Here is a 23032-nt window from a genome sequence, read left to right as displayed (position 1 = left end):
ATATAAGATAACTTGAGATAAATGATTTTTTTCTTTATTATGATAAAACTATAGTTGATTTTATACAATTCGGTTATTGCTATCAATAATAAAATTAATATATAATTCTACACATTTTAAGCTTAGTATAAATAAAATAATAATCGATTTTTGCTTATAATATTAACGTAATTTATGTTGAATTATATGATAATGGATTTTTTTTTAATTCTATAAATATTAAGAGTCTTGTTTTAAAGTCCCCAAGTTACTTAGCAAATTTAAGAAATGCAACGTGTATACCTTTATTAGCACTGCACATGTAGTAAAGGTAATTGACTTGTCAGATGTTTAGTACCATTTATGGTATCATTAAATTAGCAGCTGCAGGTGCCCCAAAACACATTAAGCTAAAGAACAGCAATTTGACACAATAGCCCCAAAACACATTAAGCTAAAGAACAGCAATTTGGCAAATGGTGGTATCAGGAAATTTGTAGATTCCTATCAAATTTTGATGAAATTCGTCGAGGACAATCCATCTGTCCATGCGAATGTGAACGGGATAACTAAAAAACACAAAGAAGCTCGATAAATCAAAGCAAGAGCACAATTCTTACATAAGAAATGTATAGACGTGTTTTAAATTTGAACTACAGCCATCATTCTGCCTATTTATCAGAAACGCAATGCATAAATAAAATTCGATACACTTTACTCTCACCAAAATTATAAGACAACGCTGAAGTTGGATTTGGACTTGTGGACTTACCATGTCTTTGGAGGGTTTGATATTGTCCTACTACTCCCTTCGATACAGTTAAGAGATTCTTAATTTAACTTAGTTATATTAACGTCCCATTTTAAAGCAGCACTAGGGCTATTTTGGGACGGACCTCGTAATTTTGAACAGCGGTCAGATGACGAGGACGATACCTGATCTGGCATCCCCCTCTCCACACCACGCCACACCAGCGGGAGGACGTTTGGCCAGGACGTTTAACGTGCACCAGACCCGCTTACATGACGGTTCTTCTGTGGAATCTGGTCTCAAACCTGAAACCATCCGCTTCCGAAGCCGAGACCTTACCAGCGCGGCCCATTTAAGAGACCCAGACTTTTGCATGAAAAACCGAAAAGAAAATGCTATATTATCTAAGTATACGAGAAATGTGAGGGGATAAAACTACCTCTTTTTTGACCTAACAGCTTATATGGCGAATCAAAAGGAAGAATTACATTACTGAAACAGACAATGCGTAATTTGAAATAGGTTTTCGAAACATTGAAATTTTTATTGGCATTATGATGTTATGGGACAAGATTGCATTAAAATTCTTGCTGTACGTAATAAATAGAACAGGTGTAAGGAACGGCTTTAACGTCTGTCACAATTTGATGCTGAGAAATTTTGATGGAATCATGAACCATAAATTTTGCATAAGATTTGACTAAAATTAAATACACCATTCCCTGTAAACCAGCTGATCACCGAAGGCGTCTAGTAATGCAATGGATAATAATTTAATTTAAATATTTTTCTATCTATTTCTTTTTTTAGAAACGAAAGACAAGTATTAAAAATGAGCATTGCTTTTTCATAGAGAGAAACTACAAATTTATATCAGAGACTCAAGAGTGCAAAGTTTATGAATGAATTGTCTTTTACACTGTAGTAAAAATTTCAAAAATATTTTGTATATAGTATGCAGATAAATTTGTAATATTAAAATCGCAACTCAGTAATTTTCCTTTTCTGCTTTTACATTTATCTGTGCTTGAAGGATTCTGCATTTTCCCTGATATTTAAAAAGTAATACTGTACTCAAAATGATAAATTAAATTTATAAAAATAATTACAACGTAATATTTTTAACGAATTTTATACGTCAGGTTCGTAACAATAAACACGTAAATATTTATTCGTGCTAAAATCCTCGTAAAATCTAAAAATAGGTAGAAGTCATAAAACTTTGTCTTGCATTGACTACCTCCGCAAAACCATAATTTATAAAATTTGAACAATCATCACTGCTTTTGACAATACAGAAAAATAATAATTTTATCATTCACAAATGCTATGCTAAAAGCAAAATGCTTAAATATTTATCCTAATATTTTCTTATTTTAAATAAACTAAAGCTGTTTCCGTTACAGAGTACTGAAGAATTTCTGCGCAACTTTATCTCTTTCAAATTTTTTAAAATTATTTTAGTTTTTATTTTATTCAGAAATAGAGGATTTTCCAGTAGGTAACAATATAATACAATGCAATTCGAAATAAAATAATTTTTACCAAATATTCTTTTTAATAAACAATGCGATTTGACAAAAATCGAAATTGCTAATGATAAAACAATAGTTGGTATATACGATAAAAGGGATGAATTCAACTTTGAAATAACAAAACTAGAAACTAACAACTTTGAAATAACAAAACAAAACAAAACATTCCAACCTTTTCGTTTTTTCCTTTAGTGCTATTTTTTGTTTTTATTGTTATTTTTGTTATTGTATTTTTACTTTGTAGTGGTTATTTTCTTCTAATTTGTTGTTTTGTATTTTCCTCTCTGTTAAAATGGTATATCTCTTGGGCCTAATTTCAGGGGATTTTCGGGTCACGAGGAATCATTATTAGACTAATGTCTGCATTTCCTTCACAGAAAAAATCCCTTTCTTTGAATCCTTGCCTGAGGGTGACCCTTGAAAAAGTCTTCAAACCGGATTCTTTTTTTTTTTTTTTGGTTTAATTTTTTTTTGTTTATTTGATTTTCCTATTAACTTGATTTTAATACCTTTGTATCCATTCATCTGTGTTTTAGAAGTAGCTGCAGTTGCGCTCTCTAAATACTATGAAGTTCTTTTTTGGTTTTAGTTTGAATAGGTAATAATTTTTAGTTGCGATTTTGAAACTGTTTTGTTTCGTTTTCATTTTAGTTTCGTTTTCAAACTATTTCTTACTATAGATTGGTATATATATATATATATATATATCCGGATATATTCAGGCCGGATTCTTTTTTAATATTTTTTAATAATTTTTTTGGTTTAATTTTTATTTGATTTTTGTTTTTCCTATTAACTTGATTCTAATACTTTTGTATATATATATATATATATATATATATATATATATATATATATATATATATATATATATATATATATATATATATATATATATATATATATATATATATATATATTGCTTCTTAACATTTATACTTTGGCATTACAAATACTACGAATTCTGCAAATTGGTTTTATGAAGAGGCTACAATTCAAATCATTTGTTTGCCCTATAACTACAAACAAGCGGTCATACCGAATGTATTTGAACATTTTCTCGAGATTTTATACTACTTTTAACTAAGAAAATATTTTTCAAATGGATTTTTTTGAATTGGGAGCATTTTATTTATTTTTCTTTCAATATTGATAAACTTGAGGTTGAACTTTCTAACATTCTGTTTTTAAAAATTAGTTTAGTAAAACTCTAATTCAAAATAACTCAGAAAAGCTTTAAACTGCTGATTGAAAACGAGTAAAAATAACATTTCACACCAGTAGTTTTGATTCGGAGATTTGCCAGACATTAACACAATCACTAATTGAACTAGAAGTAGGGTTCAAGATAAACTTATTGCACGGGTGATTTGTAAAATGATCATTACTCCAAGTCTTCTTCACAGGCTCAATATCTCAGACAACCCCTTGGGCATCATATGTGACGAAGATTACGACATTTCCAACATCTTGTTAAAATGTTCAAAATATGGAATCTACAGAGAAGCACTCTGGAAAAAACTCCACATCGAACAGCCGATTTTTTTTTTTTTTTTTTTTTTTGTCTCAAGCTCTCGCAAGCAAACATCATCTAAGCATTTCTATTCAATCCCTCAAGTATTTTGATATCCATTAACTGTAACTTTGTCGCTCCTATGGGATAACAGCCTTTGTCGTTACATCCCTCTCTGTTTAAATTCAAGCTCAATCACAAGTTATTTTTTTTCTAGTGAACAGCATTAATTCAGTTTTATTGAATTTTAAACCAACGGGATCAATTTATGTTTATGTGATATATGCCAATGAAATACACCAATTTAATTTAGGATCTATTGTATATCTTGTAGGCGAAAACAAATATGATAAAACATGATAGTGTTTATTTATATTTAGATGGCATATGTATTTATGTTTATCATGTCATTTTCATATCTTATTAATTGCGTCTATTTTCTCCCAAGAGAATTTATATATAAAAAAATTGGATTTCAATGTGTGAAATACTTTTGATTAGTATATTATTTTCTTTGTTTTAGGAAAATGTTGAATTAATTGAAATCTAAAGTAGAAATAGAAATGTTTTCAACGGAATGTCAGTTTTAAGAAATTGGGGATTTCTTATCGATAAATTATTAAAGAACTGCCATTAATTAATTACTGCAAAAATTATTCATTTTAAATTATAGTAGATGTTGTTTAATGTGATCAGAGTTAATATTACCATTTCCTTTGCATTATGAAGTTTCTCTGGTCCCGAGCCGACTATTAAAATGTACACAAAAATATTCTCTTAATGTGATCATTATATCATTGTTATCGGTTTTGAAGTAATGAATTGTCCGATATTTCATTCTAAATCAGCGTTAATCAAAACATTTGTGAAATTTCTCGCTTCATTTGTAAGGAAACATTTGTCAATCGTTTTCCTTATAAGATGGCGGGGGGGGGGGGGGAAATCCCATTCTTTAGCCAGTACCAGAGTGATCGTGAATGGTTTTAAGAGACGATTACGGTACCAGGTTTGGCTTGAAACAGGTATAAAAGAATGCAACCTGCGATTGAATTTTAGAATCAAAATGGTTTTTTTAAACTGATTCCAATGTTAATAATAAATTGGACTTTCTTAACAAGTGCGAAAATGTATCTAAAATGCGTGAATGCAACGTTACGGTACCAAAAAACTTTCTTTTTCGCAAAATTTTGAAAATTCATGAGCCTTTTGTAAGTAAGACGTTGATAATTCCGACGTCGACGAAAGTGGCATTAAAATGAGTCAACGAACATTAAAATGAGTCAAGCATTTGAGATTTTTAAATGCAGCTTGCAGCATCGTTCAACTAATTTTAATATATAATGTATGCACGAACATTATATAAATGAATTATTAAGGAATAATTGTCAGCAAGCAACAGTTAATGAATTTTTAATTATTTTTTAAATATAAGATAACTTGAGATAAATGATTTTTTTCTTTGTTATGATAAAACTATAGTTGATTTTATACAATTCGGTTATTGCTATCAATAATAAAATTAATATATAATTCTACACATTATAAGCTAGTATAAATAAAATAATAATCGATTTTTGCTTATAATATTAACATAATTTATGTTGAATTATATGATAATGGATTTTTTTAAATTCTGTAAATATTAAGAGTCTTGTTTTAAAGTCCCCAAGTTACTTAGCAAATTTAAGAAATGCAGCGTGTATACCTTTATTAGCACTGCACATGTAGTAAAGGTAATTGACTTGTCAGATGTTTAGTACCATTTATGGTATCATTAAATTAGCAGCTGCAGGTGCTTAGAGAGCGTATTTTTTGGTATACAATCATTTAAATTAAGCCCCAAGTAAAAAAATAGAGCAGCTGTATTTACGAAACTCTAGATATCAGGCCTTGGCATACAATCGTAAACTAGGAGACAGCGCGTGATTACTGCGAATAGAGCTATAAACAGTGAGAGGACGTGACCATGGGAGAAAGAATAAAAGAGAGTAAAAAATTGCAGTAGCTCTTCATCAACAATCCTCATTTTCGTACTTAATCGTACTCTACTTTCTCCCGTAAATCTTTGTTTTTGGATGCCTTTTAGTCATACATCCTGCGAAGAAATACCAAAAGTAAAGAAAAAAAATTAGCAAATTATTCTTAGTCAAATGCCATGATTAAATAATTTGACTCAAGTTTTTAAATCGAAATTGTTGTAGATCTTAAACTTTTTTATTATTGTTCATATTTATAGGAAATCTAGAAAACGAATCATTTGAAAGCACAGTGGTGCAGCGAATGAATGAATGCAATGAAGATATAGATATTTTTGGTACCAGTCTTAGAGCATGCCAGGAGGCAAAATATTAATGCTTTTTCTATACCTCTTAAAGTCAAAGTCTTGAAGCCGTCATGCTAAGCCATTTATGACGATTGCGAATGAAAAAATCTTATTTTAAATAATCTCTTTATATTTTCGAATACCTTTTTCATCTTCAAAAATGCATCAAATTTGATTTATTTGATTCAAATTAGTTACTTTATTTCTTTTTAAATTTTTGTAAATTCAATAAACAGAATTCATTTTTGTGTAATAAATATTCGTTTTTAATTTCTTAAAAAATAAATTCATTTTTTCAGCCTTTTTTTGAAGGCAAATCATTTAAACTTTCTAAACTTCAAGAAAAGAAAAATCATGGGAAAATTTAATCGCTGTTTTTTTTTTTCTGATTCACTTTTCCTCTTTGCTCTATTTTAATAAGATTAGATCTTTTTTGCTTTTACGGAAGAATTTAAATAATATTAAATCATAGCAAGCGCTATTTTTTAAAATTCAGATTTTCTTGAAATAACCTAACTTATTTATATCTAAATTGTTAAGTTATACTCACATATAAAGAATGTTTTTATAATTCGACGAGAAAAATAAACCTAAAGACAAACCATATTTTGTATGAAAAATATACTATCATTTTTTCAACTTTCTTTATCTAACCGCCGTTTTCCAGCTCTTCACTTAAATCTTTCCGAGAAACATTAAATTAATAATTTTTATAGATTTCAGGAGGATAGATTCAGGATTCTACTTACATGCAGATTACTAAATGAGTCAATTTATGATCACATGACAGATAAATTGCAAAAATTAAATGCAGAATCACTGCTTAGGTCATGATTTTTAGCATAAGACAGCTTGCAGTTAGATGTTATAGATTTCAGGAGGATAGATTCAGGATTCTACTTACATGCAGATTACTAAATGAGTCAATTTATGATCACATGACAGATAAATTGCAAAAATTAAATGCAGAATCACTGCTTAGGTCATGATTTTTAGCATAAGACAGCTTGCAGTTAGATGTTATAGATTTCAGGAGGATAGATTCAGGATTCTACTTACATGCAGATTACTAAATGAGTCAATTTATGATCACATGACAGATAAATTGCAAAAATTAAATGCAGAATCATTGCTTAGGTCATGATTTTTAGCATAAGACAGCTTGCAGTTAGATGCTAGATCACGGACAATTTCGTTTATCATATGGTTGAGATTTCACATCAAATGACAAACACAATCCTGCATGTCATTTAATAGAACTTTATCATTTAGAAAATCCTTATTTCAATTTTATAAATTTATTCCTTTAGTAATATAAATTGAAGTGTTGTCAATTATTACTAAGAATCATCTGTAAGTATCAGTATTAACCCGTTTGCTGCTGTGACCGTATAGCAAAGCAATATTTTTTTATATATAAATTTTCGTTTGAACTGGTTTCTGTTTATTCCTACACGATATTATACAAAGTATGACTTTCGTCAAGAAAATTCGACATCGATATTCTGACGAATCTTCACGCTTCAGGTTTCCCCGAATCCCCCCCAAAAAGCTTTTTTATATTATGTATAAGTATAACATGAACACGATAACTCAAAAATGCACTGAGTTAGAGCGATAAAATTCAGCATATAATCTTAACACAAAATGTGTAGCTTTCCACCAAAAAGAAAAGGATGTTTATCTGTCCATAGGCATAGCAAGATGATAGGTCAAAAAGATAAACAGCTATATGGATGAAATTTGATTTACAAATTTATAGTCAGAGATGTAGATTGAATTTTATAGTCAAATGTGCATACTTTGGACCAAATTATAGTCGATTGATTTATAGTCAAATGCGCATTGAATTTAGACCGAATCTGCCAAAAGCGTTATTGGTCTGTATATTTGCTTATATGTGAACCTGATATCTGAAAAATGTAATAATTTAAGTTAAATAAGATTTTGTATACTGTTTTGTGCCCAAAATTATAGATGGATATTAAATTTTGTATCCAATCAGTCTAAAAGAAATCGCCTAGAATGCATATTCAATTTTCTTCATTACATTACGAAGCATAAAGCGCATCACACTGTATCACTACGTGCTGAACTCGGAAGTGAAGTAAATGACCGATCAAATTTACGAATATTGTGAGAAACTGACTTATAGAAAGCTCCAAGTATTCAAAATAAATTAATTTGGCAGGAATAAGGAAAACTTATTCCATGAATTGAAAATGCTTAATTTGAAAGGATTTCTGAAGATTTAAGATTTTCTGGATGCAAAAATGCTTTTTTTTTTGTAAATTTATTTTTTAAGAAAGTTTAGGAAAATATTCTAATGTATTTTTTTTACTTTAAATGTACACAAATTTTCGTTCTGGAAAAAAAAAGCTGATACTATACTTTTTTTTATTGAATTTATCCATATTTGGGCTTTTAATATTGGTTTTATAATTCCAGCTAACCATCATAAATGCCAAATATGACAATTCAAAATAAATCATTTTATACATAAGCGTTTAAAAATCAGAGAAGTTTGGAAATATCTTTCGTTTGATATGCATAAAATAAAATTATATGTAAAATATAAAAATTTCCAATAACTAACATTGACGTCATCTGACTAAAAAGAATGAGCTATACGATCAAATAAACGGATGTTAGAATTTTTTTATGCAATCCTCACATTTTATTCAAAGATTCCACTTCTGATTATATTATTATATATGTCAGCAACCGCATAATGAAGGAAAAACAAAAAAATTCTCTCCGGTACTTTATTACGATTATATGCGAGAGTTCAGGAGGAACGTTAATAAATTTCCTCGAACAACAGAGCTGTAAATCTTTTCATTGTATCTAAAGACAGTTCTTGTGAAAACGGAATAAAGAAAGCAAATGTGAGACAGGATAGGACACACAATATGGAAGTTTATGTACCAAAGTTGCCAAATTAAGCTTCGTCATTTGGCAACATACAGCGTGAAAACGATTCGGATCTGAGATTTCAAATTAATATCATGTAGAGCATGCTGTACAGGTATGGTGTAGTCTTTTTTTTCTGATGATGATTCATAAAATTTATAATAAAAAGAATCGGAAATATTTTCCGAAATGGTAATGTAATTCAAATAATGACCTAAACAATTTGTTATTTTTAAATCAAAACTATCAATTTAAAATAATTTATTTCGGATTTGTTATTTATAATTTCATTTGTTGATTGTAGCACAGCTTTTTATTGATCTTATTTCTGTATTCAGTTAAATTACTGTGTTACATTTTGATGAGTTTTTCAAAATTGTCTTCATTAATGGATGCTAAAATTAAGATTTTAAACAAAACAAAACAATACTGATAGTCGAGAACAAAAAAAAAAAAAAAAATATGTGTACAAAGGGGTAATTTTCTACACTAAAAACGGCTCATAACGATTCATAAAAAAACTTCTTTTTTTGAATGTTGCTTTATTTATTTATTTATTTTTAGTCTCACGTCCGATTCAGATCTCAGTATTGCTATGCCTTCTAATAATAAAGAAGAATTTCTTTTAAAAGTAATTTTTCGAAAAAGAGCGTATTTAGATTTTCTTATTACTATAATAAAAACATGTGGTGTATTCTTTTTCTTTCATTTATGATTTACCACTGCTATAAAATTTTACTTCTGTAGATCTATAATAAAAAAAATTCAGAAAACAATGCATTGGTTAAAAAAGAATGAATTTAATGATTTCGCATTTAAATAAATAGTCCCTCTTATAAGAATTAGTTCCGGATAATGCAATTGCTAAAAAACCAAATTTCATGAAAATTTTACTGTAAGATATCTGTATACTGCATTTTTTTGCTTAAAAGTAAAATTTCAATAATATTATAATTTTTTAGAGAAGCACTGACATAATATTTTGAATGATATTTTATCAATAAAGTAACAGGGAGGATTTCCTTTTGACTGTTGTTTACTAACACAGTATGGTGGTGACTTATCCAGCTTTGTTGTTCAATAAAAAGAATCGATTATGCATTTTGGAACAAGGCATTTTCTTGTGGATCGATTTGATCCAAATATTGACAATGTCCTATACTTTTGGTGTGAATTATTATAACTCAAATACTTCCATCTAGTTTTGCTTTTACTTGTCTTTTTTCGGTTATTGAATTTAAATACATAAATATAAACATCCAGATAACAAATTTGATGCAAAACTGATAGATATCTACGATTATAATGATAAAATTACAGTAAATTTCTTCACTTAAATTTTTGTATATTTTTTTTAGTTATCGCGCTGATAGAGCGACGAATGTAATTCATAAAATGCTTTTTAGGGGCATACTGTAATAATGTAACATATTCTTTTTATTATGGCATGTTTTGAAATTTCGATTTATTTTTTGCCTTAATGGCAAATAGTTTGTTTTACAAATACTTGTGTCTAATGCTGATAGAGAAGAATCTGAATGTATTGGCGCTCTGCAAGGACATACTTTTAGATTTTGAAGTACCAAATTCGGTACATAATATATTTTGAAAAGTGGAAATGTGCACCAGGGAAATTTTTTAAATATTTTAATTAGAATTTTTATTAAACATTAAACAAAATTTTGACTTCTATCCATCATAATTTCAAAATACAATTGATGCTATCCGTTATATTACAAAGCAGAATAATTTTTATATTGCCTTAAAATTTAAAACAATATATTTTCAATGATGCCAATTTAGTCCTTGCATAATATTTTTGATTAATTTTTAAAAATACATTTAAATTTATTTAACAACAATATATCACATCGCTGTAATGAAACTGAAAGCGTTGTTACAAATATTTCGCCCAAGATTTCTTTTTCAAATACTTAGGATGGAGTTACGCAGACGCGATATATTTTTTCCACATTGAATAGGTTTCTGTTTAAAGATGCTTGCAATAAATTTTTGTTGATTTTTTGCAACTAGCTGCTTTGGTAGCCAGCTGATCCGCTAAGAATATTGATTATATTTTATTTCAGTTAAATCTTTTATGCATAATATTATATGCAAGATTCCCTTAGAGAAATTATTTTTAAACACCGTTACATTATTTCAGTATTGTTTAACTGTCTTACACCTAATGGTAGATTTTATCATGCTACAGGCTTAGGCAGACTCCATTTAAAAAAAATAATTTTGTTTCGTATTTCAGCACATTTTGAAAATAACGTCATACGCCAATGGTATTTTAAATTAATTTTTTATTTCAGAAAATTTGTAGAAATGCATATAGTTTTATTTATTTAGTACTAGCCGCCTTTGGCGACCAGCCGGTTCGCCAATCTTAATGTTCGTTTAAATTTTAATAATTAAATAGCTTGAACCGGAGTTTAACCCCCTTCTTCACCAAGATGCGATAACGCGCCAAAGCTGGCAATCTTTATTATGCACTATGATTAAACATCTGCTCCTTTGCTTTTGAACATTTCGCAAGGCCGTTGTTGGCGATTTTTAAAAGCAGGGGGTTAAACTCCGGTCGTACCATTACATATTTTACGCAATTCCAACTTTAATAGATTCTTCAGCAAAATATTTTAAAACTTCAAATTTTGATAGTCATATAATTCACTCATAATATTATAAAGGCCTTCAGTCATAACGTGATATGTATCTCTCTAATTTTCTGTTACCCCTCGTAGAATTTATGCTTTAAATTAAAGTGAAAATGATTAATCTGCAATTAATATAATAATATTTTTTACTGAAACAAAGCATTTTTTTTAATAATATGATTACTGATAATAGAGTCACTGAGCGTTTAAACTTTATGGGCACTAAAGAATATCTTTCTTAATTTATGTAATATCTCAAGAATTTGTCAACAAAATTTTCTCAGATTCATCATGAACAGACATATTTATTAACAATGTTTAATTTTAAATGCATCAAACACTAAGAAAATAAAATGAATCGTTTAAAATAATCGGTCGAAAACAGGTTAAAAAAAACTACTTAAAACTATAAGCATATACAAAAAAATATATAACTAACATAAATACAATTTAATTACAAAACCATGCAACTAACCTAAAAATAATTTAAATCGTCCGTTGATAATGGTTGTCATGGCAACAATCAGAACACAAAGCGCATGCGTGAATTTTCTTCGCCACTTACGGTAACGCAAATGCGTGAAATTTTCTACTCCAGTTGGGGTAACGTTATGCAGATTAGACATTTTTAATTTCCTTTATTCTGTGTTATTTTAATTCAAAAGTACTTCAGAATGAATCTGAAACATGGATTAATTAACAATGTTTAATTTTAAATGCATAAAACATTAAGAAAATAAACAGAATCGTTTGAAATAATCCGCCGAAAAATGTTAACCCAAGCCTCATTACTGTTGGGAGAAAAAAACAACAATAAAGCCTTACTGATTTGGCGGTGGGGAAAATGGAAGATTTTTTTTGGCGAAAAAGTTGGCGGAGGGGAAAATAGAAGATTTTTTTGGCGGGAAAGTTAGTTTTTAATTAATGATTAAAATTCTAATTAAAATTTCAAAAAAAGGGACCCCAGGTGCACATTCCCGACCTCTAAGGTATACATGTACCAAATTTGATAGCTGTATGTCAAATGACCTGGCCTGTAGAGCGCCAACACACACACACACACATTGAGCTTTATTATAAGTATAGATAATTCATAATTTCTTGGTATCCACATTAGTATACAATATATTTAAGTTGATAATTGTTATAAAAACAAAGTGAATGCAATGTAGCAGATAGGAACCTGCCCAATTAAATTTGAAAAAGTGTTAATATTATTCTAGTATTTTATAATTCATAAAATTTGTATCTTTCACAAATTTATTCGTATGACAACTAGGTTAAGACAACATAATTTTAAACAACCTGCTTGTCGCCCCTCCTCAGCATAATAGCCTTAGGCAGCGGCATGATTTGCCAAATCAGAAACCACTGTTTGTCCGATTTATTATGTCAATGAGTCTTCCTAATCGAGTCAATTCATATGGCATAGCTATGCTCTTAAAAATATAACTATCTGGTTTTAATATTCCGTTGTCTTTTATGATATCGAAAATCCATTTCTTATTTCTGATCTAAACTGCCTGGATATTGAACAAAATCTGCCTTTCTTTACTTTTACCAATGAAAGGAAGTCACGCGATGGAATACTTCATGAAACAATGAAAACAGATTGAATTTTAGTACGACAATGAAATCAGTCAAGTTATGAAAGAAATAATTTTACAAAACCGTTAGAAAATCAGGAAAAAATCGCTAAATAAGAGCCTCTTTTTAAATATATAGTGAATTTAAAAAGTGTAAAAATAATTTTTGTATAGCAATTTTTTTTTGGAAGATTATCATGAGAAAACAAAATATAGCCTAATTTTTAATTATTTAAAATTAAAATTATACTAAGTGTTTATTTCTAACTTCCAAAATATATCAACGCTAAATTTGGTATAAGCTAAACAGTCTGTCTTGTAGAGCACCAAAATACTAAATACTACAAACTAAACACATATTCTTATTTATCTATACTTATATAAAGCTCAACGTGTGTGTGTGTGTTGGCGCTCTACAGGCCAGATCGTTTGACCTACAGCTACCAAATTTGGCACATGCATACTTTGGAGGTCGGGAATGTGTACATGGGGTCCCTGTTTTGAATTTTTAATTAGAATTTTAATTATTAATTAAAAACTAACTTTCCTGCCAAAAAATTTCCCCACCGCCAAATGAGTAAGGCTTCAGTTTTTTACCCCACGCTAACGAGGATAGGCTTAATATATATTTTCGGCCGATTATTTCAAACTATTCTGTTTATTTTCTTATTGTTTGATGCATTTAAAATTAATCATTCTTAATTAATATAATAATAAAGGAAAGGAAAGAATAAAAAATAAAGGAAATTAAAAATTTCTAATCTGCGTAGCGTTACCCCAACTGGCATAGAAAATTCACGCATTTGCATTACCATCATTGGCGTTGAAAAATTCAAGCATGCGCATTGTGTTCTCATTGTTGACAATTGTATTTTCAACAGATACGGACTTGGTTTTGAAAGCTTAACATGTTTCCGACCGATTAATTCAAACGATTCTGTTTATTTTCTTCGAGTTTCATGCATTTAAAACTAAACATTGTTAATTAATTGATCTGTTCATGATGAATCTGAGAAAATTTTGTAGAAAATTTCTTGAGATATTACATAAATTAAGAAATATATTCTTTAGAATCCTTAAGGTTTAAATACTCAGCGACTCTGTTTTCAGTACTCAAATTTAAAAAAAATGCTTTGTTTCAGTAAAAAAATTTTCTTATATTAATTGCAATTTAACCATTTCCACTTTAATTTAAAGCATAAATTCTACGGAAGCCAACAGAAAATTAGAGAGATACATATTACGTTATGCCTGAAGGCCTTTATAATATCATGAATGAATTATATGACTATCAAAATTTGTAGCTTTAAAATATTTTGATGAAGAAGCTATTAAAACAGTAGTTACATAAAATATTTAATCATTAAAATTTTATCGAGCATTAAGATTGGCGAACCGGCTGGTCGCCAAAGGCTGCTAGTCATTAATAAAACTAAGGTTTAACTTCACATTTAAGTACTAATGGCAACGTTCATCTATTTTTAAATACCACTATTCTTTCTGGCTGTAATTATAAATGGATTTATAAAAATATATGATCTTTCTTTTAGGTTGAAGTCATAGAAATAATATGATATTACTTAAATTATGAAATATATTCTATGGCATCTACAAAGCTGAATGATTTCATTTCTCACCATATATTTTTAATGAACATGTTTAGTTTCAACAAGAAAGTTATTAGATTAATTAAAATTTAATCATTTCACTAACCCAAAAAAATTTCACCACAAATTAAAAGTTCGGATTTAAATGAAATGGTAGAACATGTAAGACACGCCTAGCATAATAAATAGAACGATGTAAAGCTTCTAAAATAGGATTTGTTACAGATTTGCCAAAATGTGAAACTTAAAAATAATTCGCTTTTATAAGACAGTTAAAATCAAATCATATAAAATAATTAATTGAAATTTTTAACAAACGTTAGTACTAGTTAATCAACTTGTACTGAAAGACAGTTGGTCTTTAATAATTAGTTAATAGATATTCAAAACATTCATAACAGGGGGAGCGAGGGGGCGAGGGGTGTTGTTCCAGAGAAAGGGCTCCTCAAGACGGGCGAACCAGAAAACAATGATTAAAAAAATTGAAAAAAATTATATATAGAGAAGAATAAAGTTCTGAAAAAAATTTGATTATGTTTTTGGGATACACTTTGTTTTTCTATTTGTAAAGTGATATTTTTTAAGCAAATACAAACATATTTAGTAATTTGAAAAAAGTTACAAAATAAATGCAAAATTAAAAAAAAGGAGAATTAAATTATTCTTTTTGAAAAGATATGAAAAGTCTTAAGATATAAAATAACATTTAAATATTTAATTGACATTTATAATAAGTAGAACATTAATGACAAATTTATACAAATATCTTTTTTGAAAATCGCTTATTTTATAAGAATTTTTCTGATGTTTAATTGTATAATATCTCAAGAATAAATAACTAGCATACAATTGCGAAGATTATTTGTAGAATCTTGGTAAATAAATTTTTATATTTATAAATTTTTATGAAAAGTTAAGTATGCCAAAATAGCTATTTCAACAACACCAAAAGTCAAGGAATGATTATATACAATACTTTCTAGTCGAATTACAGATTTACTAAATTTGTTGAAAAGATCAAATACTTTATAACTGATACTATGTTGTGTTAGAAAAAAAGTAATCGCCTTACAAAATATTTTTATCAAATTTATAGTTGCCGTGGTATAACAATATATGTTTTTTGTAGCAAAATTATTTTAATTATATTTTTATATTAAATTCTGCATTAAATCTTAGTTTTGGTGATGTATTCTTTTTATTTGGTTTCAGTTAAACCTAAACTTTAGATTAAAAAGAGGTAATCACATTAGTAAACCAAACTTAAAGGGCCAAATAGAGAAGTTACGATAAAAGTGGAAACAGAAGGCAGAATGAATCTGTATGATCAATCAGGACATCAATTAGACTTAGGTAGGCCATGCACATACATATGCTCTGCAGCATGTGCTGAGAGATTGTCGCAAGGGTACGAAGCATATTGGCGTAAGCATTTCTGAGGAAATTTGTATATAGTGTACATCGATTATTTTTCTTTTCTAAAAACGGTAAAATAATAATAATTTAAATACAAGAAATAATTTTTTAAAAGAGTTTGAAGATTGAAAACTTTAAATAAATTTGTTTGATCATTTTAAATTTTCTAATTATTCTCACATCATTTTGATAATTAGTTAGTTAGTTATATTAACGTCCCGTTTTAAGCAACACTAGGGCTATTTTGGGGCGGACCTCGTCATTTTGAACCGCGGTCAGATGACGAGGATGTCACCTGAGCTGGCACCCCCCTCCTTCACATCACGCCACACCAGCGGCAGGACGTTTGGTCTTGACGGATTTAACGGGCAACAGATCCCCTTACACAACGGTTCTTCGGTGGAATCGGGTCTCGAACCTGAAATCCTGCGGCTTACGAGCCGAGACCTTACCACCAGGCCACCGCGGCCTCATCATTTTGATAAATCAATTATATATAGATTTTATCTAAATACATTCAATGTCGATACAATAATTAATGTAGAGAAGAGTAGTAAGATTTTTACGAAACTATCATTCTGCATAATATTTCTGAAAAGCACATAAAATTTTATAACTCTTACTATAATGCAATTTAGTTAAAAATAGATTTTATGGATTATGTACAACTTTCTTTCGTTATTACAACGCATCGTAATAGTTTGCACAAGTATTTAAAAAATAATCCTTATTTGGGTAAGTGTAAGCTGGTATCATGTAAGGAGAATTTAGTTTTGCTCAATTTTTTTGTTTTTTCGGTATATATATATATATATATATATATATATATATATATATATATATATAAATACTTTGGATTTTATTGGGTCCGAAGCATTATTTACACATTTTAATTATTAATGTAGTTAATTTAAGATTCATTTTTGAAATATATCCGCAAATAATTTGTCTTTAAGTATAAAAATGTAATAATGATAATCCTAAATTATATGAGAAATAAGACAATTAGAAATTAGATGGGTGGAAACAGATTTTCAAAATAAAAATTTTCATTAACTAATGCTAACAATGATTTTTCTATTCATCTTTTTCAGATATTATCAGCTTTATATTCAAAATAATATCATATTTGCACTCGATAAAAAAAAAGGGATCATTAATGATAATAATGATGAATATATTTGTACATGTATCTTTTTTTAAATGCATTCAGTAAACACAGATAATAAAGTTTTTACGAAAATACGATTATGTATAAGGTTTCCATTAACATAAGTTCGGATATATGTAAATAATAAAAGCAATTCAGGAACAATTAAAATTTTATGTAATGTAATTATAATGATAATGTTTTATGCAATGATATTTTAAACTTAATTTAATCCAAATTAATTTCCAAGATTTTATCTTAATTTAGCACATTGTAACTTCATTCTAAAATATTCTCTTATTTCGTGATCCAATTCCACTTTCGGTTTAATTAATTCCTCTGTAAAAATAATGCGCCATTAGTAAGTACTACGTATCAAGAGAAAGTGATATCTTCGGTTGCCCTTGAAAAGGTGTCAAATGTCACCGCGTGTATTGAATTGGCGCCTGGCCAGAAATCCTTTGCTATATAAGACTAGTGATCATTTGTTCGTCCCTTTTTGCCTTCTTTCTTACTTCTGCTTTTGTGTCGCAATGCACCTTCTTGTAAAAATCATGCCTGGCACTCGGAATAGAATAAAACGAAATTAAAAATGTAACGTCTCGTCTATGTCTTAAACCTCTTCTACTCAACCAAAATATATTACATATTATTTAGCCGACAGGATTCAAAAATCAAAAATCCATTATATATATATATATATATATATATGAATTTGTTTCGTGTTTCTCGAAAACGGCTCCAACGATTTAGATCAAGTTTTATATTTAGATAAGGTTTTGGTTTTTAAGTTTCTATATAAGTGTCTTTCCTAAAAAAGTGCGATTTTACACACACACAAATTTTTTATAACTAACTATTAGTACCTTTTTTCTATTGCATACTTGCATTGTTGCCATAGGATAATAATCTACTAGTACCTCAAAATTTTGTGAGATGGCGCTATATGACATTATCCAAATACGAACACGTTCGCCTCCCATCCAATAGCAACACTGCAATTATTGTGTTAACGAATTCGAATAACATGTTGAACTAGAAAAATATTCATATGTAATCAGTAAGTAATTCATATCTAAATATTTTTTTCCGAAAAAACCCGATTTTACAAAAAAAGAACTGCCGAGCGAAGTTCTGTCTCCCTAGTACTTCGAATTCCAAGCAATATCTTAAAATTTTAATGGGAGATTCAAGCGACCAGAAAAAAAAAATTCTAATTATGGAAATATTTGAGTTAAAAACATTCCAATAAGGTATTCATGGATGATGCAATTGGAGGTATATTATGAATACCAAATGCTTCTACAATCTGCACGAATATAAGAAGCTCTGTCAATAGAAATATCAAAAAATCCGTTTGCGGCTTATTTTAAGCAGTAAGAATTGCGATAGTAATTTTAGCGCTAACAGAAAGAATTGAAATCTTATCGGTCACAAAATCGGTTATTGCAGATTACAAACTGCTTCTCATTCAATAGTAGATATACGTTTAAATGTTTGAGAGTTCGGGTTATTAACTTCTGTTTCATCCATCTTTGAGGCAATAAAAATCTTAGAAGTTGATGTTTGTGCATATATTCATTTAATGACATAAAATTTCAGGCACTTCTTCATGTTCTATTTCAGAATGGTCAAGTAATAAGCAATGACAAATAATAACAATAATATTTGTTATTAGCGACAATAAATATTTGATATTTGATCTTTTATGTAACTTTATTTTTTTGAAATATACGAAAGGACGTTGAAGCTGAAATGAGTGATTTTAATGCTACGAAGATATTGACAGCTATTCAAATTTGGGATCAAGTGATCAGTTGATATAATGTTAATAACTTTTTCAATCTTTATTCTTTCCACGTTTATTATTTCTTGACAAGGCAAATCTTTCAGAATCTGAAATTCCAATTTTAACAAGTAACTCTTTGTCTCTCTTTTGAATAACTTTGAAATAACTTTATCCGAATCGATGAGGCAAATGCAATCGGTATGTTATGAAATGTTTTGGCAGGCAGAATTTTTTTTATTTTTTTTATCAGCAGTGCTAATTTGTTATTTAAAAGATATCTGGATCGGAATTTAAGCTCATTTTTAAGTTTCTCAGGTTTAATGCATTCTAGAAGAAAGTCGAAGAAGAAAGGCGTCGATATTCCTCTATTAAAATGTAATAAAACGAAAATCTTTGAGAAAACGATCAATGTTAGGTTGAGTATACGAGCTTTTTCTTTATCTTCATGCAAAGAAATTTCAAGAGAAAGAAAGCGAAATTTCGACCGGGTTGGTAACGGCCGTTAACTTCTCAAAAAATAATCTTTCTCTTGATCCTTAACATGCTAACAATTTAGAAGCTTCGCTGTCAGTTCCTGCCAATGTCTCGCTGTCATGTTGGGGACCAATAATGTACTTTACGTTGGAATGATTGCTTTGCATTTCCAAAGGGTTTTTATTTATAAGAAAAAAGTAAACCCAGCAGCAATTACTCATTAAAAACTCCTAGTAACATCAAGTTAAAAAAAGAAAAAATAGCTGGATGGAATATTGGGACAAGGGAAACCCTAATTACCTTGTATCTCATGACTGGCATTCGTCTAAAGAGAAAAATTGATGGTCTAAGAGAAATGGAACTTGGAAAACTGATATTTATCTAAAGAAGCGAGTCCGTTCGGGCTCAAAATTTGGACAAAAACCATCGATAAGAAGTCTATATGCCTGTCCGTCCTTCCACTTGAGTTCATAATGACTTGAACCACATTCATCAAGTGAGTGATTGTATTCGTGTGTATATGATCGAGATAAAACGCAACAGATTAAATTAATAAAATTTGATGCTTATTACTAATCTAAATGTAGTACTAATGTTACTATTGTAGCTCTACATAAAATTTTGACCCCAATCGGTTAAAAAAAAAGTGGTCCAAAATCCATATTAAATTTTCTTTAAAACTAAATACTAAACCTGTTACATTTTGTAAGCAAACAAGAAAGCCGTAGGATGAATATTATCTCTAGTTTTGTAAATCAAATTTTCCTACACTTATCCCTAAATGAAACAGTGGCATTAACTTTTGGATTGGAAAAATAAGGTATATACAATTTCGGATATTATGTTATATGTTTGTTTGTTTTTTTTCCAGATATAGGTGGCACACCAAGAGGGTAAAAATGGCCGTTCGTCTCTACCATAGACGGTCCTCGGCTACTAGGGAAAAAATCCAATCACAGCAGAATGGTCTTTCACCAGGAACAGCTTTACGGCTGCAAGCTCTAGGAGCTTGCGGTCCTAGAAACTCTCTGGGACTGAACAGACCACGATCTCAGTCGCTCTTTCCAGGCAGCCCTCACTGTCTCAGTGTCCCACCTAGATCTCGTTCTCTGTCCTTCAGTGGTGCTTCTAGACCAGCAGAAAACACGCTTACAGAATCAGAAGAAGACCACATATTCCAGTGTTATACGCGTGTTATGTACATATTGTTGGGTGGACTAGCAGCAATGGTCTTAGGTTTCGTCTGGTATGGAATACGAAATTTTGCAACACTTTAAAAAAAATTGATGGGAAAAAATGTTACAATTCGACTTTTTGAGACAGCAAACTGGCTGTCTTTGAAACAGAAGTAATTACCAGTATGTATATATGTAACAACATTTAGTAAGCTGAAATGCTCAAGTTAAGAAATGATGGTAGCAATACTTGCCGTTAAAAGAAAATTCTGTTTTTATGGATATTAGCAACAGACTAATTGAAGGAGATATTATTTACTTAAAAATGAAAAAATGATGAACTGCCATGTTACGGTATTAATCAAAATATTACATCCCCTCGGAGTGTTAGTACAACTATAAATTACTATCATAAGATAATTTTTTTTTACAAATTGCTATGCATAATATTTTTCTTATTCATTAATGACAAAATTTCGAGAATGTAAAATAATTTAAAAAAAAAAAAGGCTAACAGCAATTTCTAGCAGAATGATTCAAAATGGTTATTTTAATATATCTTTAGTTTTAATGACTCTATTCAGAGTTTTCAACAGATACTTTAAATTCAAGATAGAGTGGGTGATATTAAATGATTCATTTTGCATGACTCAAATATCCTTGCCTCACAGACGGTCATGGGATAAGAAAATCTTTCTTTTAATCTACATATTATATGCAATAAAAAGAATTGCAAATTTTGTGTTTGACTGACAAATATTTTGACAATACCCGAGAGAGATAAATAAATGCAAGTTCAAAAACATTAATAAGAATAACAAAAGAAAAACCATCTGCTTTTCAGAATTTATAGAGTAAACTAATGAACAGATTTAATCAATTTTATACACTGCCGAAAGATATTGGAAAAGAAAATTTAGTGCCAGTGAAACAATTAGTAAATATTAAAAACCAAAATTCATCCAAGCATGTTTATTGAAGAATGTTTCCCGCTATTATGATATATGCCTACAATATGCTTAGGGCCTAAAAATAAACAACTTATATTTAGATACCCTGATTTCCTTTTCCAGATCAATTTTATTTCCGTCATTCCTTTCAATTGAGATGAGAAATGATAAATGGCTAATTTGCTCCAGAAAATACGATTTTTTACAAATGTTTACTGTGGATAATATGGCACAGGAAGGAAAAATAAATGCTATTTCCCAGAATATAGATTATTTTATCAAATTTCTATCACTAAATGTATGCTAAGAATTGCAACACATTTAAAGCCACAATAAAGTACCCCAATTTATTTTTTTGATTTGCTCTTGCCATTAACTTAAAAGTCAAATAAGTATTCATCAGAATGAATGTTATGTCTTTTAGACAAAAAATAATAATTTTATTGATACATCGTATATTTTTTTTACAATAGATAATATATCTTAATACTTGAAAGATATTATATATATATTAAAAAAGGAGAAACAGAAGTTTCATTTTATAACTTGTGACCAATAAAGAAATTTTAGTAATCTAATTATTTTACATATAATTGAGCAAAAATTTTTTATATTTAAAGATATTTTTTAGAACCGTGTAAAACAAACATGAATAGTTTGTTCAAATTTAAATTAGAAAAATGCAGCCAAGTAAATAATCTTGATTATTTTTTCCCAATCATTTGTAAAACAATTTTATTTTTTATCAAATCTTAACTTCATGCTTTTCATTCTCCTTTCTTTTTTTTTTTTTGTATTGAAAGTATCTAATATATAGTGTTATTAGCTCGAAATACTACAAATCATCAATTATTAATTTAGGCAGGAAATGCTTATTTTCTTACAGATTGGAGCAAAATTGTTCAGAAAATGTTTATATGATGAAATAATATACCATTAATTTTATTTTGGTGCTCTGTTTTATTCTGCTTATTTTTTAAAAATGAATCCATTAGGCCTTTTGGTTTGCACTTATATTAATGGCCTTTTCACTGTTATGAATTGTAAAGAAATGTATATATTTAAAATAGATAAATAAAAAATAACAGTTAAATTTAAAGACCAACAATTTATTTTCTTTGCTGTAAAGCAAATTGTATATAGTATATATTTTCTTTTTTCATATATTGTTTTCAATGTGTTATGGTTGTATTTGTTAATTATTTGTTGTT

The 23032-nt window shown here is 28.8% G+C and overlaps 1 protein-coding gene across 4 annotated transcripts in view; it reads left to right on the top strand.

The window, feature by feature from the left end:
• Positions 1 to 23032, top strand: part of LOC129962022 (uncharacterized) — a 93781-nt gene extending 70749 nt beyond the window's left edge. For 3 of the 4 annotated variants that reach the window (XR_008783871.1, XR_008783870.1, XR_008783872.1), the window contains exon 2: positions 20568 to 23032. Coding sequence is in view for 1 of the 4 variants with exons in the window: in XM_056075692.1 (XP_055931667.1) it covers positions 9119 to 9129; positions 20568 to 20973 (417 nt within the window). In the remaining 3 variants the exon portion in view is untranslated. Of the gene's footprint in view, positions 1 to 8990; positions 9130 to 20567 lie in introns of those variants that run through there. The other variant, XM_056075692.1, reaches the window with a different exon arrangement.

The sequence above is a fragment of the Argiope bruennichi genome, chromosome 2 (genome assembly GCF_947563725.1).
Source record: "Argiope bruennichi chromosome 2, qqArgBrue1.1, whole genome shotgun sequence".
NCBI classification, from domain to species: Eukaryota; Metazoa; Arthropoda; class Arachnida; order Araneae; family Araneidae; genus Argiope; species Argiope bruennichi.
This window is presented reverse-complemented; position numbering and strand designations above follow the sequence as displayed.